Source organism: Mustelus asterias, chromosome 6 (genome assembly GCF_964213995.1).
Source record: "Mustelus asterias chromosome 6, sMusAst1.hap1.1, whole genome shotgun sequence".
NCBI classification, from domain to species: Eukaryota; Metazoa; Chordata; class Chondrichthyes; order Carcharhiniformes; family Triakidae; genus Mustelus; species Mustelus asterias.
In genome coordinates this window covers 107,325,561-107,339,584 of record NC_135806.1, presented here as the reverse complement: position 1 = coordinate 107,339,584, position 14,024 = coordinate 107,325,561, and the positions used below count along the sequence as shown (strand labels likewise).

The following is a 14,024-nucleotide window of genomic DNA, read 5'->3' as shown; positions in this document are numbered from 1 at the left end:
TCTACAGATGGTGAATATGTTGCCGAGATTCTTCCCAAATACATCCAGCAGGTGCAGGTGATCTGGATCCACTACATTTCGCCTATCGCCGCAACAGGTCCCCAGCAGACGCCATCTCCCTTGCCCTGCACTCAACCCTGGAACACTGGATAACAAAGACACCTGTATCAGACTCCTATTTATTGACTACTGCTCTACTTTCAACATTATTCCTACAAAACTCATCTCCAACTCTGAGGCCTGGGGCTCAGCTCCTTCCTGTGCGACTGGATCCTAGACTTCCTAATCCACAGACCGCAATCAGTAAGGATAGGCAACAACACCTCCTCCACAATCATCTAAACAACAGTGCCCCACAAGGTTGCGTCCTCAGCCCCTTATTATACTCTTTATATACCTATGACTTTGTGGCCAAATTCCCCTCCAATTGGATTATCAAGTTTGCTGATGACACCACTGTAGTGGGTCGGATCTCCAACAATGATGAGACGGAGTACAGGAAAAAGATAGAGTATCTGGTGAACTGGTGTGATGACAATAATTTCTCCCTCAATGTCAACAAAAGAGATAGTCATTGACTTCAGGAAGCGTAGTGGAGGATATGCCCCTGTCTACATCAACGGGGATGAAATGGAAGTGGTCGAAAGCTTCAAGTTTTTAGCTGTCCAGATCACCAACAACCTGCCCTGGTCCTTCCATGCCAGTGCTATAGTTAAGAAAGCCCACTAATGCCTCTACTTACTCAGAAGACTAAGGAAATTTGGCAGATGCACCATAGAAAGCATTACTCCAGTTCTTATGCAAATTCGATACTTAGAATTTTTTCGGGAGAATGCCATCCAGGGGATTTCAAAGTTTGGACAGAAATGGGATTTTAAATGTCTGTTTGGGGTGGGGGGAAATGTTGGTGGAAATACAGAATATTTAAAAGATCAAGTTTTGCAACCCCTCTTCTTACTATAAGCCAGTGGTTCTCTGGAAAGCAACTGATTATACCATTGATATGATCGATCTTCATTTGAGTTAGTAAGTTGCTTGGAACAACATGGTCCATTATTTCCAAAAACATTGAAAAGACCTATTCCATTACATTTGTTGCAGATGGACTGTCCAAGTCAGTCAACTTATTAATTCTATTTTATCATGGGACAGTTCCCCTTACAGGGTATCGCAAGTATATGAAGGCTCACAATAAGAAAATGATCTAAATTTGTTACTGAAATTGTGACCATGAAAATGTGTAGAAAAGGTGGAGGACGATAGCATTTGCTAACAATTTTATTTTATAAAAACACAAACAAAGATTGGACTTGACTATTAAAAGTGATCAACCATATGCAAGACAATTAGTTTTTTTTATTGCAAACAAGTGAAAACATAGTTAACCAAATATTGCTGCGTTCAATAAAAGGTTTAATGCAATTATAAAATGGAGCAACCCTATGTACCACGAACCTCTAATAGTGAATGCTACAACTAATAAAAAAAGTAAAGTATACATCATATTACAGCATAAATAATTCAGTGTTTTTAGGCTCAGATTGCTGTACAATGAGTTTATGGCCTTTTTACCAAAAACATTAAGTATAAATATAAATAGTATTTATATTTTGTTTCAGTATCTTCATCTTCATTTCTAGGCTTTATTTTTTCAAAAACAAATATTTTATAAACTTTTAATATAGAGCACCGTTGGTAAACAGGCTCAGTAAAATTAAGGCCAAATGTTATGTATGACATCAATGAAGACAAAATTAAGAGAAAAGAATTTGCATACATGTGAACATTTAGCAAAACTATATGGCCAAAATCAATTTCTATACACAGTTTGCATAACAAATAGATTCCTTTGGTACAATAACTGAAGTAAATGATTCCAGCAGGTTTTCAGAGAAACTGCAAAGTCTCAGTAGTTCTTAGTGTGCTAAGCAATAGAACGATTTCCAACAGTTCCACGGGTCTGGATGTGCTCAAGCAAACATTATTTTCACACATGCAGAATTTCAAAAACTGCTCCTGGTTACTGTGGTTCCAGCAACACTCATTAATGAAAACTGTTTTGTGTCCACTACGTAACCAGATTTCTAGTAATCTAAAAAAAATAAATATTCATAGACTCTTAACTTGGACCATATTTCCACTTTAGTTGCTATCATATTCCTCTATTACCAACTCCTCCTCTTCTAGAGAAGATTGGGTTATGGTCGGCTGTGGTTGGCTACTTGGTAGGTCTCCTCCACCGGGCAGGCTTGCAGTGCTGGTTGAACAGGTTGTCTGGGTCTCTAAGGTCACTGTTGTCTGGTCATGTGTTAATAGCCGAGAATGGGAAGATGCTTCCTCTTCATTATCTAACTCCAGAGTACCTGGATCCTTATCTGTTAAAGTTTCCAATGTTAACCTGAAAAATCCCCAGACTTGTTAAGTGACAGCCATTCATGAATGTTGTAACCAAATAAATGATGCACACATTGTAAATGTTGTGAAGTCTTACACAATGAGTCATTGCTAATAAAAAAGGTAAAGCCTAATAAGCATTTCCTCATGACTCGCCTCTTACCATTATAAAGTTCAGAAGTAGGGAGCAAGTCCAAATTGCATATTAGGACAAACTTACTAGCCACAGCAGACAAATTAACTTGCAACGCTTAACTGGATGATTTGACCCAGTGTAAATGTATATTGACATTGATCCCATTGCTGACCAGGTTCAGAATAAAACCGAAGACCTCAATCTTACGTGTGTGTAACTTTCCGTTTCAAATGTTTACACTCTACTGTTTTTCTGGGGGTGAAACAGTCCAGCTTCATATACAAACCCCTTGATCTCACACTCAGTTTGGGTCTGATTTAATAATCTCCTTTGAACTTCAACTTGACAGCAAATGTCCTGTGGTGTTCTTCACAATAAGACGCACAGAACATTAGTCTGCTGCTAAGGCAGAATTGTGGATTTTTACGTCTAACTACTGGTAAACAGAGATTTGGGTCAGAGTTCAATTGTAGTTTGGAAAGGCTCCAAGGTTAGGAACAGGCAACATTAAATGACGGATCAAAACAGAATGTGGAGAGCAAAACCGAGTCAATGTTTTGAGTCCAACGAGACTCTTCTTCAGAACTTAGAGGTAAAAATAAGTCAAAACAGCTTATTTCACATCCTGTACTACACCTTTAGGTTAATTGGAGTTTAAATGTTGCTTGGTGAGGAAACTGGAACAATAGTTCCAGGGCAGATAGATCTAGCGTTAAATTACTGGCTTGTTTTGCATCTATTAAAAAGATATGAAATCTGGGGTGTGATGGACAAAATGCAATTCCATGTATATTTCAGTATATTATGAACAGATTGCCGACAGTGCTGTTGATGAACAGATCAGAGGATAAATTGTTTTACAAGGACTGGAGTATTAAGAATGCCTTATCCTGCTGCTAAAGTGAAGCTCTTTTACTTAAAACTCCACAGTCTCTAATTGTGTTAAATAAACACGGAAATCAGATTTTAAATTGCTGTTGAGACGAACATCGATAGCAACTACTGCTCGTCTTTTAAAAAAATTCTAACTGTTAAGATCAATAAAGAGGACAAAGCAATGCAGCCTTTAGCATTTTCTGTTGCTCGAGATCTTCTCTATTATAACTGACTGGTTTTATTTCTCTATTATAACTGACTGGTTTTATTTCTTTATCGCACTTTTTCTAAAAAACTATAGAGAAATTCAATTGCATCACAAAGTGTAACATAATAAACTGGCAAGAAACAATAAATGGACATACTTCAAGGTCAAAGTGCTTCACAGCCAATGAATTACTTTGAAGTCTCATTGTTGTCATTATGTGGCAGACAATTTATGCACCTTGTTTTTGATAGTTAATGTATCAGAAGAATTAATCTACTGTTTCTGAAATCATGCAATGGGATCTGTTCCATGTACCTGAGCTAGCAGACAAAATTTTGATTTGAATGTCTTTGAAAGTACAGTGCCTCATACAACACAACACTTCCTAACTGAAGTGTCAACTTTTGATTCGGTTTAAAGCTACAAGGCTCGGCATTCTTGAAATTAATGCACGGTCCATTACAAGTAAGGGTGCAGATCAGAGCTCCTGCCCAGATTACAGGACTCCCAGTAATGCTATTGGTTCCATTACTGACTTCACTTATTAGCTACCTTTGGTATGTGGAGCAACCTGCCATACCAGCTGTAGTCATCCACTGGTGGATACCAGGTAGAAGAGCCTGCATTATTCAGGCGCCAATCCTGTTACACACATCAATAAGCACTTTGAAGATTGTGCAGGAAAATCAGGCCAAATTGATTTGTACTGCCCAAGGAATTTAACTTTAAAATATATACTCTGTACAAATGCCACTTACAGCTTTGAAAACTGTTTGCAATAGATTTCAATTCACGACTCTGATCGTTGCTATATAGCTCTGTACAACACAACACTGAACAAACAATATTCTTGACAATATTTCCAGTTCCAAAGTATACATATAATAATGTGTAAAGGTTTATTGATAAGAGCAGTAAAGCACTCCCTTTTCAAAAGTATCTTTCTGCATTGTAATTTTCAATTAAACTGAAATGTATTTTAAACCAGAAAGTGGAAAGGAATCAGAGTTCCAGAAAGGCCCATGAAAATCCAGAATTCTCAATCAACTTTCCAACTACTGGAAATTAAAACAAAGCTAAATAAAGTTAAAGTTTATTTATTAGTGTCACAAGTAGGTTTACATTAACAGTGCAATGAAGTTACTGTGAAAATCCCCGAGTCGCAACACTCCGGCACCTGGGTACACTGAGGGAGAATTTAGCATGGCCAATGCACCGAAGCAGCACGTCTTTGGACTCTGGGAGGAAACCGGAGCACCCGGAGGAAACCCATGCAGACACAGGGAGAACATGCAGATTCCGCATAGACAGTGACCCAAGCTGGGAATTGAACCTGGGTCCCTGGCGCTGAGAGGCAGCAGTGCTAACCACTGTGCCACTTCGGCCACCCATAATTTTAAACCGCATACAGTGGAACCCCGATTTTACGCGTCCCGATTTAGTGCAAAATCGGATATGATGCAATTGCACGATGGACCCTTTTTTTTTGCTATTTCTGGTTTAGTGATTTAGCGCGACCCTGATTTAGCGCGACCCCGATAACATTCGCGATCACATTTTATGGACCCCAACCATCGCGTTAAAATGGGTCTCCACTGTATTTTTTACCCATTCAGGTTAAGCAACTAAATGATGTTCATTGCAATTTTATTCATTGCCAATTTCTTATTTGCAAATAAAGGATTGTAGCCAAGGAGGTGCAATTTAAAGTATTTTTTTCAAGATAGAATACATGGAATGATTAAAAAGGACAACAACAACACCTTAACTAGTACATTAAGATGGAAATTTGAACATACCTAGTAGAATATCTCTTGAAAGGAAACCTTCCCACATCTTGGATAAAATTAATCTGGGCTGTACATAGATCAGAAAACAATTTGTAAATGTGGCACAGATGAAACTGTAACTTCATAAAACTGCAGTCACTCATTCTTATGAGGAATAAGCTTCCTCTATCTTATTGCAATTTACTATTTTTACTTCTCCAGCTTTCTGCTATAATTTCTTCAAGGCGTTAAGTAGAAACTGGATAACAGCATCATGGGCCCAGGGAAGAATCGCAATGCTAGATCAGAGGGTGCTCATTTACATTAGCCAGTGATTTGGGGAAGCCCGCCGCACAACCCCAAGAAACTTCACTGATGAAGCAACTTGGGCTGTTTTAATACCGGCCTGGTAAGAAGCTGGGGCAGAGTGGGGGCCACGAATCTTCAAGTCTACTATGAAGTTCAGAACTGCCTAGGTGGAAAGGGGCCTAAGAATTGTTTTAAGTCTCCAAGCTTACCAAGGATAATCAGCTTTAGGGGAAATGCAATAAAACACCTTTTATATTAGCTGGTCAGACACAGTAGCAAAACAGAGGAGAGAAACTAAAGGATTAACACGTTCATATGTGCAACAAAGGGGTCTTTTTGATAAGTGAAAATTGAAAAAAAAGAGAACTTTTCTGCCCATACACAATTGTAATTATCCTGTAGTTACCACTTGAACCATTACCCACAATTAATTTTCTATTTAATAATACAATATTGTGACATTCAGCATACTGTTGAGTGTACTGATTCCAAATTGATTTAGAGGTGAGGTGGAAGATAGTAGAATCTGCAGCTTTGAAGTCAATACACTGGGAAATTAGTTGCAAGACATTGTCTTATCCTGCCTAAGATTTTTTGCAATGCTTTGAACTGCATGCAAGTTTCAACTTGAACATTAAGTATAATCTATGCAAGCCAACATTGAGCAACACAAATCGAAAACACTTGTATCCTGCATTTGAAAATTTTGTTGTGGAAATTGCAAGTGACAATTAAAAATAATAATTGCACAGTTTCCCCTAACTACGCACATGCAACAGCTGACATACCTTGTTGGTTCTGACCTGCTTTCAAACATATTACTAAAAACAAATGTCGACGATTGTTAATATTCTACTTCTTACCTTGGTTTCTCATGGGATTTGTCAGTAGAGCAAGGTATGGCAGTAGCTGGGTCTGAAGGCAAAATGGGGCCAAACAGAAATGTGAAAAAAATCCTTTGGCTGCAAGACAGTTTTCTTTGTACTGAAACAAGAGAAAAACAGACACTTTTAAGTTTCAATTAAGTTTTGAAATACACAATGAGGGGTAACAAAACCAAGGAATTGATCAAAGGAGGGTGTTTTAACAGGTGCATTGTTTGTATCACATGAGTCTCAATTTAAAAAAAAACAATGTTCGATTGGAAATTAAAAGGCTAGCACAAGATGCAGGGGCAAAAATAAATCACGAGACACAAGAGCGAGACAAACACTGCCGTTCTTCCAGAACAGAAACTGACAAATAATGCAGATATTCTGCCTCATGTTTGCTGGAGGTACAAGACGCTTCTTGCTCCTGAGAGCAGAATACAACAAGCCTATGTTGGCAGTGAAACAGTCAGTCATTCTCCCACAAGGAATGCACTATTCTTATCCCTGAAAGAATTAACCCAGCTGATCAGTATTTGAACTAGTCAGCCAAACGATTTCCAACCATACCTTTTTACTGATCGACAGCCACTGTGGCTTGTGTAAAGGTTTGAAACCAGCTCCACCTTTACAATTAGCCCGAGCTCGAGCTTTGTTGGCATGAATCAATCCTCGTGCAGCCACTGATGCACTATATTTCTGCATAGTCGAACGATGCTAAGAAAGTTGTATAGAATGTTCAGAAAGGTTATTAAAACTTAGTGTAAGATAAATATGAACATTACTCTCAGCATTTACGCACAAATTTAGAATTTTGTAGAATAAAATAATACAGCACAGGAGGCCACGTGACCCATTGAGTGTCAGCTCTTTTGCAAAGCAATCCAGTTCACCACACACTTCTCCCATAATCCTGCAATTTTCTTTCCTTCACATATTTATCCAATCCCCTTTTGAAGACTAGTATTAAATGCGAAGTGTGCACTCCTGATTCAAATCGCTTGTTGTATACAAAAGCTTCTCCTCATTCATAAGATTCATAAGCTATAGGAGCAGAATTAGGCCATTCGGCCCATCGAGTCCGCTCTGCCATTCGATCATGGCCGATATGCTCCTCATCCCCATTTTCCTGCCTCCCCCCCCCACATAACCTTTCAACCCATTACCAGTTAAAAATCTGTCCTCACACTTATCCATGTTAAACGCCATCTGCCACATTTTGGCCCACTCTCCTAACCTATCAATTTCCATTTGTAAGGTTCTTATTTCCTCACCGCAACTTACTGTCCCGCTTATTTTTGTGTCATCTGCAAATTTGGCTAAAGAGCCTTCTATCCCTGTATCCAGGTCATTAATATAGATTGTAAATAGCTGGGGCTCAACGACCAAACCCTGTGGTGCCCCACTTGTTACTTCTTGCCATCCAGAAAAAAAACCTCATTTATCCCGACTTTCTGTCTTCCGAGCATCAGCCAGTCACCTATCCAAGCTAATAAATTACCCCAAATCCCATGTGAATTAACCTTTTGTGCGACATCTTATCAAACGCCTTCCGGAAGTTCAGATATACTACATTTACAGGATCCCCATTACCCACTTTGCTTGTTACATCCTCAAAAATTCTAGCAAATTAGTCAAACAAGATTTGCCTTTCATAAAACCATGCTGACTCTGACGGATAGTATTTTGACTTTCCAAATATCCTGATATTGCTTCCTTGATAACTGATTCTAACACTTTCCCAACAACAGATGTTAGACTAACTGGTTTGTAATTTCCCACATTTTGCCTCCTTCTCTATTTGAATTAGGGTGTGACATTAGCATTTTTTTCAATCCATTGGAACCTTTCCTGCATCCAGGGAATTTTGGAATATTATAACCAATGGATCCACTATCTCCGCTGCCACTTAAAGTTTTAAAGTTAAATTTTATTTATTAGTCACAAGTAAGGCTTATACACTGCAATTAAGTTACTGTGAAATTCCCCTAGTTGCCACAATCCGGTGCCTGTTCGGGTCAATGCACCTAACCAGCATGTTTTTCAGAATGTGGGAGGAAACCAGAGCACCCGGAGGAAACCCACACAGACACGAGGAGAACATGCAAACTCCACATAGTGACCCAAGCTGGGAATCAAACCCGGGTCCCTGGTGAGCAGCAGTGCTAACCACTGAGCTACCGTGCTGCCCCTATCTTTTAATACATTAGGATGTAGGCCATCAGGCCCGGGGGACTTATCTGCCCTCAATCCCAATAGTTTTCTTCATGTTGCCTTTGTCCTTTTTGCAAATCAGCTTGAATCTGTACCCTCTGGTTACAGACCATTCAGCCACTGGGAAAAGCTTTACTCCAACTAAACATTATTGATTTTAAACACCTTTACCAAATCACCTCCTTATAACCTTTTCTGTTCGAAGGAGAGCAACCCCAACTTCTCCAGTCAATCTCCATAATTAATCCCTTATTCCTCAAACCAGTTCAGCAAACTTCTTTGAATCATAGAAAGTTTATGGCACAGAAAGAAGCCACTTGGCCCATGTGTCTGCACCCGATCTTCTGTACCTTCTGCAAAGACTTCACATCTTTCTGAAGGCTTGGTGCCAAGAATTGGACACAATACACCAGCTTGAGCTGAACTGTTTTTCAAAAAAATATAGATCCAATTGATAACTCTCTGTCTTTTGTTCTCTGTGCCTCTATTTATAAAGACCAGGATTCAATATGCTTTATTCATGGCTTTGTTAACCTATCCTGCCATATTTGAAAATTTTGTGCACAACCCCCTGGGATCTTTGTTCTTGCCTCCCACTTTAAACTTCTCTTGCTATCCACAAACAGCGTGAACATGAACAAAGTACTCAAATCTGCTTTCCGATTCATTCAGAAATATGCCTTGGAAAGTAGTGTCAGAGGCAAACACTACCTGTCAACAAATTATATGACAAGTAGTGTTGACAAATAGGAGACAGAAATTCAAATTCCAGATGAATAAATGCCCAAGTTTGAAGTGTAATTTCCTGAGGGAACCTGGAAAGTACACGGTTTTGAAGCGGAGATATTTATTTAGGTATGTTGATTTTTTAAAAATCACTAAAATTAAAAATCTATATTTGTCTCGGCCCCTCCGACCTTCCTGTTAGTAGAAGTTCTTGCTGGGGTATGGCTTCACAGGTCTTTGTAGAAAGAATCTTATAAACTATTTATTGTTTGGGGAGGGAGAAGAGCTACTTGTAGATTCTGTCATAATGGCATCATACAACTGAAACGACTCAATTTAGTGTGTCATTAGATGGTAAACAAATGGGAAACAAAGTTGTTTCTTGTCATGTTTTAGGATTTTTGTTAATTCTTTTTGGGAGAAACATGATTTGAAAAAGTACATTTAAACATTAGGGCCACAATCTCGTGGCTGCTAAATGTTGCAAGTGGCCAAAAACAGGACCTGCGCCGGTGAGATCTTCGTTTTGAGATCTTCCCCAGCCCCTGCTGGTGATGGAAGCAGCTTCATGCCCAGTGAGGGCTTGAACCCGATTCCCATAAATTTAAATACATTTTAACCAAATTAATGGGCTTCAAAAATGAAAATGAGTCGCAATGACCATGCTGGGGGTTTGGAGGTGTCTGTAGGGCTGGGGATTGAGAGACATACCTGGGCAGTGCCAGGGGCACAACACTCCTCCATTGGTTGTGTGTGTGTGTGTGGGGGGGGGGGGGGGGGGTCTGAAATTTAACTCTGAGATCGGGGTGCCCATTGCCATCGTCTTTAGGCCCTGCCCCTGCAGCTGGCTGAGATCTTTGCCAAAATTTACAGAGTGCCATTTAACCAGCGCAAAAAGATAGCTGTGAAGGTAGCAGAGTTTCACACAGCTTTTCGCGTCTGATTCAATAGTTAATTGCGCAATTTTGGAAGATTGCACTGTGAGTTTTGAAAGCAAAGTGTAATAAAAAAAAACAGCTTTTTTGAAAAAACAGCAGAGATATGTTGTTTCCCCAAAGTCTGAAGTCAGTAAGTAATTCATTAAACCTGTCTCAGTAACTGACATTAAAAAGATAACTAAAAGAAGTTACATAAAAACCGTACCAAATTTCCTTTTGAATTTTAAAATTTATTCCCCTTGTTAAGGATAATCAATGAATCCGTACACTGGATCTCAGCACACAAACACAGGAGAGCGACTCTCTCCCTCACATTTCAAATATCACAATGATTTGCTACTCAAGCAAATTACTCATGTATCAATTTGTTACTTACATTCCAATCTACTGTTAAGAAGTCTGCATCACTTAAATAGTCACTAGCTCGAACAATATCCTCAATGTCATTGAAGAAATCAAGATAATTTTGGTGAAGATAAAGATTGAACAGTTCCTCAGACATGTGTGAATTTTCGACCACCTCCTGAATCGCAAATCAAATATAAAATATGCTTAAAAACACTGATGAAATGTTAACCTATTATTTTACTCATTTTACCAATTTATTCTCATTTAAGCAAATTAAGCAAATTCCTTCCTTACAGACTTTCTGTAAATTGGTGAACAGTCACGAGCCTTAGATAGAATCTTGTCCCAAATGCCTACACCTGAAACTGACGGTGAAGATTTGAAGTGACAAGTACAAAAATAGTGCTATGCACATGAATATTAGTGCCCAGTGCCATGTACCCACCCCCCGCGATTATTCTTACCTCAGGATTGACCAGAAGTGGATCCCTCTCATGCTCAGATAAATGGATTGGTAACGGATTCAAGTTCAAGTCATTAGGCAGTTCGCCTTAAAAATAAAATTTCCCATTATTTAGGATAGATCACTTTTCATTCACACATTGCACTGGGGTACCAATTTCAAAAGCAGAGTCTCTGAACACAAATATTTGGATAAGTTGCAGCAGTGAACAGAAACTTAATGTGTGCAGAGATTTTAAATACACATACATTTAATCAATCATCCTCATTTATTTTAATGTAACCTGATCATTATTTGTTCCCTCGTCACTATCTGAACTTGCATCAAAATTAATTTACCCAAAATCCCTGTGCTCACTGACCTACACTGGCTCCAGGTCCAGTGATGTCCCAGTTTAAACATTCTTAACCTGTTTTCAAATCCCTCCATGGACTTGCCTTCCCCATCTTTTCTGCCCTACAATCCTTCAGGACTTTCACACTCCTCTAATTATAGCTTTGTACACATGCCTAGTTTTCATAATTCTGCAATTGTTGGTCATGCCTCCAGCTGTCTTTGCCCCAAACTCTAGCTTTCAGGAAATTTGAGGATGACACAAAGATGGGCAGAGTTGTTGACAGTGCCAGGGATTGTCAGAAGATACAGCAGGATATAGGTAGATTGGAGACTTGGACACAGAAATGGCAGATGAAGTTTAATCCGTGAGGTGATGCATTCTGGAGGATCAAATTGAGGTGTGATTTATACTGTAAATGGCAGAACCCTTAGGAACATTAACATGCAGAGGTATCTGGACACGCAGGCCCATAGTTCCCTAAACGTGGCGAAGGTGATTAAGACGACTGGCATGCGTGCCTTCATCAGCCAGGGCATTGACCATAAGAGTCGGGAAAGCATGTTGCAGCTACAGAAAACCTTGGTTAGGCTGTATTTGGAGTATTGCGTGCAGTTCTGGTTGCCACACTACCAGAAGGACATGGAAGCTTTGGAGAGAGTGCAAAGAAAGTTCACCAGGATGTTGCCTGGTCTCAAGTATGTTGACTATGAGAAGAAGGTGAATAAACTCGGATTGTTTTCTCTGGAAAGACGGAGGCTGAGGGGAGACCTGATAAGAGTCTTCAATATTATGAGGGGCATAGACAGGATGGATAGTCAGAGGCTTTTTCCAAGAGTGGAAGTGTCAATTACAAGGGGACACAGGCTCAAGGGGTGAGGGGGGTAAGTTTAAGGAAGATGCATGGGGGAAGTATTTCATGAAGAGAGAGAGAGAGAGAAGGGAAAAGAGCAACATCTACACTCCTGTGAAACATCTTGGGATGTTTTACCACATCAAAGCTGCTATAGAATGCAAGGGTTTTATTGTGTTGTGTCTTTAATGAAATGCATTGTAAATTATAGGCCAAAATAATTAAACCATAAATTATATAAAAATCACAAAATTATTTTATTAAACAGACACAAATTTTATAATGGCAAGTTGATAATTTACACATATTGAATAAATGTTCCCAATGATTCAAAGGGGAAAAGTTTTTCCTGCAGAACATAATTTCCCTGTAATCTTCACTCAGAGAATGCAAGTGCCAGTTTACTTCATTCTCTATCCAGAGTAAAACGCAAATCATTGAGTAGAATTCTCTCAACTTGAGACTCTGCGGTGACAGGCGGCTCCGGAGCACTTGTTCCACTGACCAGAATGGCGGGATTCCGCACTAGATTCTGCACTTGGAACCTCAATGATCCCCTCCGACCCTCCTGGCAGGTCAGGAACGGATTTGTCCTCCTGCCCTCAGCTGATCAGATTCGAAGATCCTGGCACCATTTTTAATTCCAGTGGAACACACTCCTATCACTCTCTCCAGTCCAGCCATCTTCACCAGACCGTACAGGATGTCAGCAACCCAAAGGGATTGCAACCACAAGAAGTCTATTCCACGATTCAACCACCTTCCCACCGTTTCACCTGTGAGGTGACCATGCCCCATTTCGACCTCTACCCACTGCCTCTCGAGTCTTCACCCATCTCCTTCCAATAAACGATCTGCTATCTGTCTGACCCTCTGGTTTGTGAGCTTTCCATGCAGGCTTGTTGGGGTCCAGCTTTCCTCCCTCGGTCTTCCCACTGCCTTCCATTGTTTGTCGTCTTCATCTACCTCCTTGTCCTTATGCCTGCCATCATCAGCCCTCACCGTACTCCCTGCCTTTTGCACAGCCCTCCTTCCACGTTGCCTGCCCACTCACCCCCCCACCCCCTCTTTTATTCACCCCCCTCTTTTATTCATCAAGTGATGCGCGTCCGCCACCAAACTTGGCACAGGAAGGTTGGGAGAATTCCATCCTTATCGGTAACTCTACCACAGCTCAGCCTTTGTTATAATTTAGTCCCTCATCCCTGTTCACCATCTCAGTCTGACCTGCATTATTCACAATCTTACTGTCCCATTCTCCCTAAGCTGAGTTGCCAACCCCATATCTTCTCCAGAAAAGACCATCTGCATACTGTCCACTTCCATCCTCGCTTCAGCCTACAAATGAAACTCATACAAAATTTTGTCAATTCTATGGTCAACTATTGCAATGCTCACTTGGTCAGCTTCTCATCTTTTATGCTAACTTCAGCTCATGAAAGACATTACTGCCTATATCCTATTCTGCAGCATGTTACACTCATTCATCACTTTGTCTTTTCTAACCTATAATTGGCTCTTGGTCCCTAGTATCTCCAATTTAAACATCTCATCCTGGCATTCAAATTTCTTCATGGCCTTGCCCCT

At 39.9% G+C, this 14,024-nt stretch overlaps 1 protein-coding gene across 4 annotated transcripts in view; it reads right to left on the bottom strand.

Annotated features, from left to right (window-relative positions):
* Positions 1-1,262: 1,262 nt before the first annotated feature.
* Positions 1,263-14,024, bottom strand: part of rad17 (RAD17 checkpoint clamp loader component) — a 39,001-nt gene continuing 26,239 nt past the window's right edge. For all 4 annotated transcript variants that reach the window (XM_078214856.1, XM_078214858.1, XM_078214859.1 and 1 more), the window contains exons 12-17: positions 11,252-11,337; positions 10,816-10,962; positions 7,132-7,278; positions 6,556-6,676; positions 5,414-5,471; positions 1,263-2,398 (exon numbers count right to left, since the gene is read on the bottom strand). In XM_078214856.1, the coding sequence (XP_078070982.1) occupies positions 2,143-2,398; positions 5,414-5,471; positions 6,556-6,676; positions 7,132-7,278; positions 10,816-10,962; positions 11,252-11,337 (815 nt within the window). In that variant the 3' untranslated portion in view covers positions 1,263-2,142. The remainder of the gene's footprint in view (positions 2,399-5,413; positions 5,472-6,555; positions 6,677-7,131; positions 7,279-10,815; positions 10,963-11,251; positions 11,338-14,024) is intronic.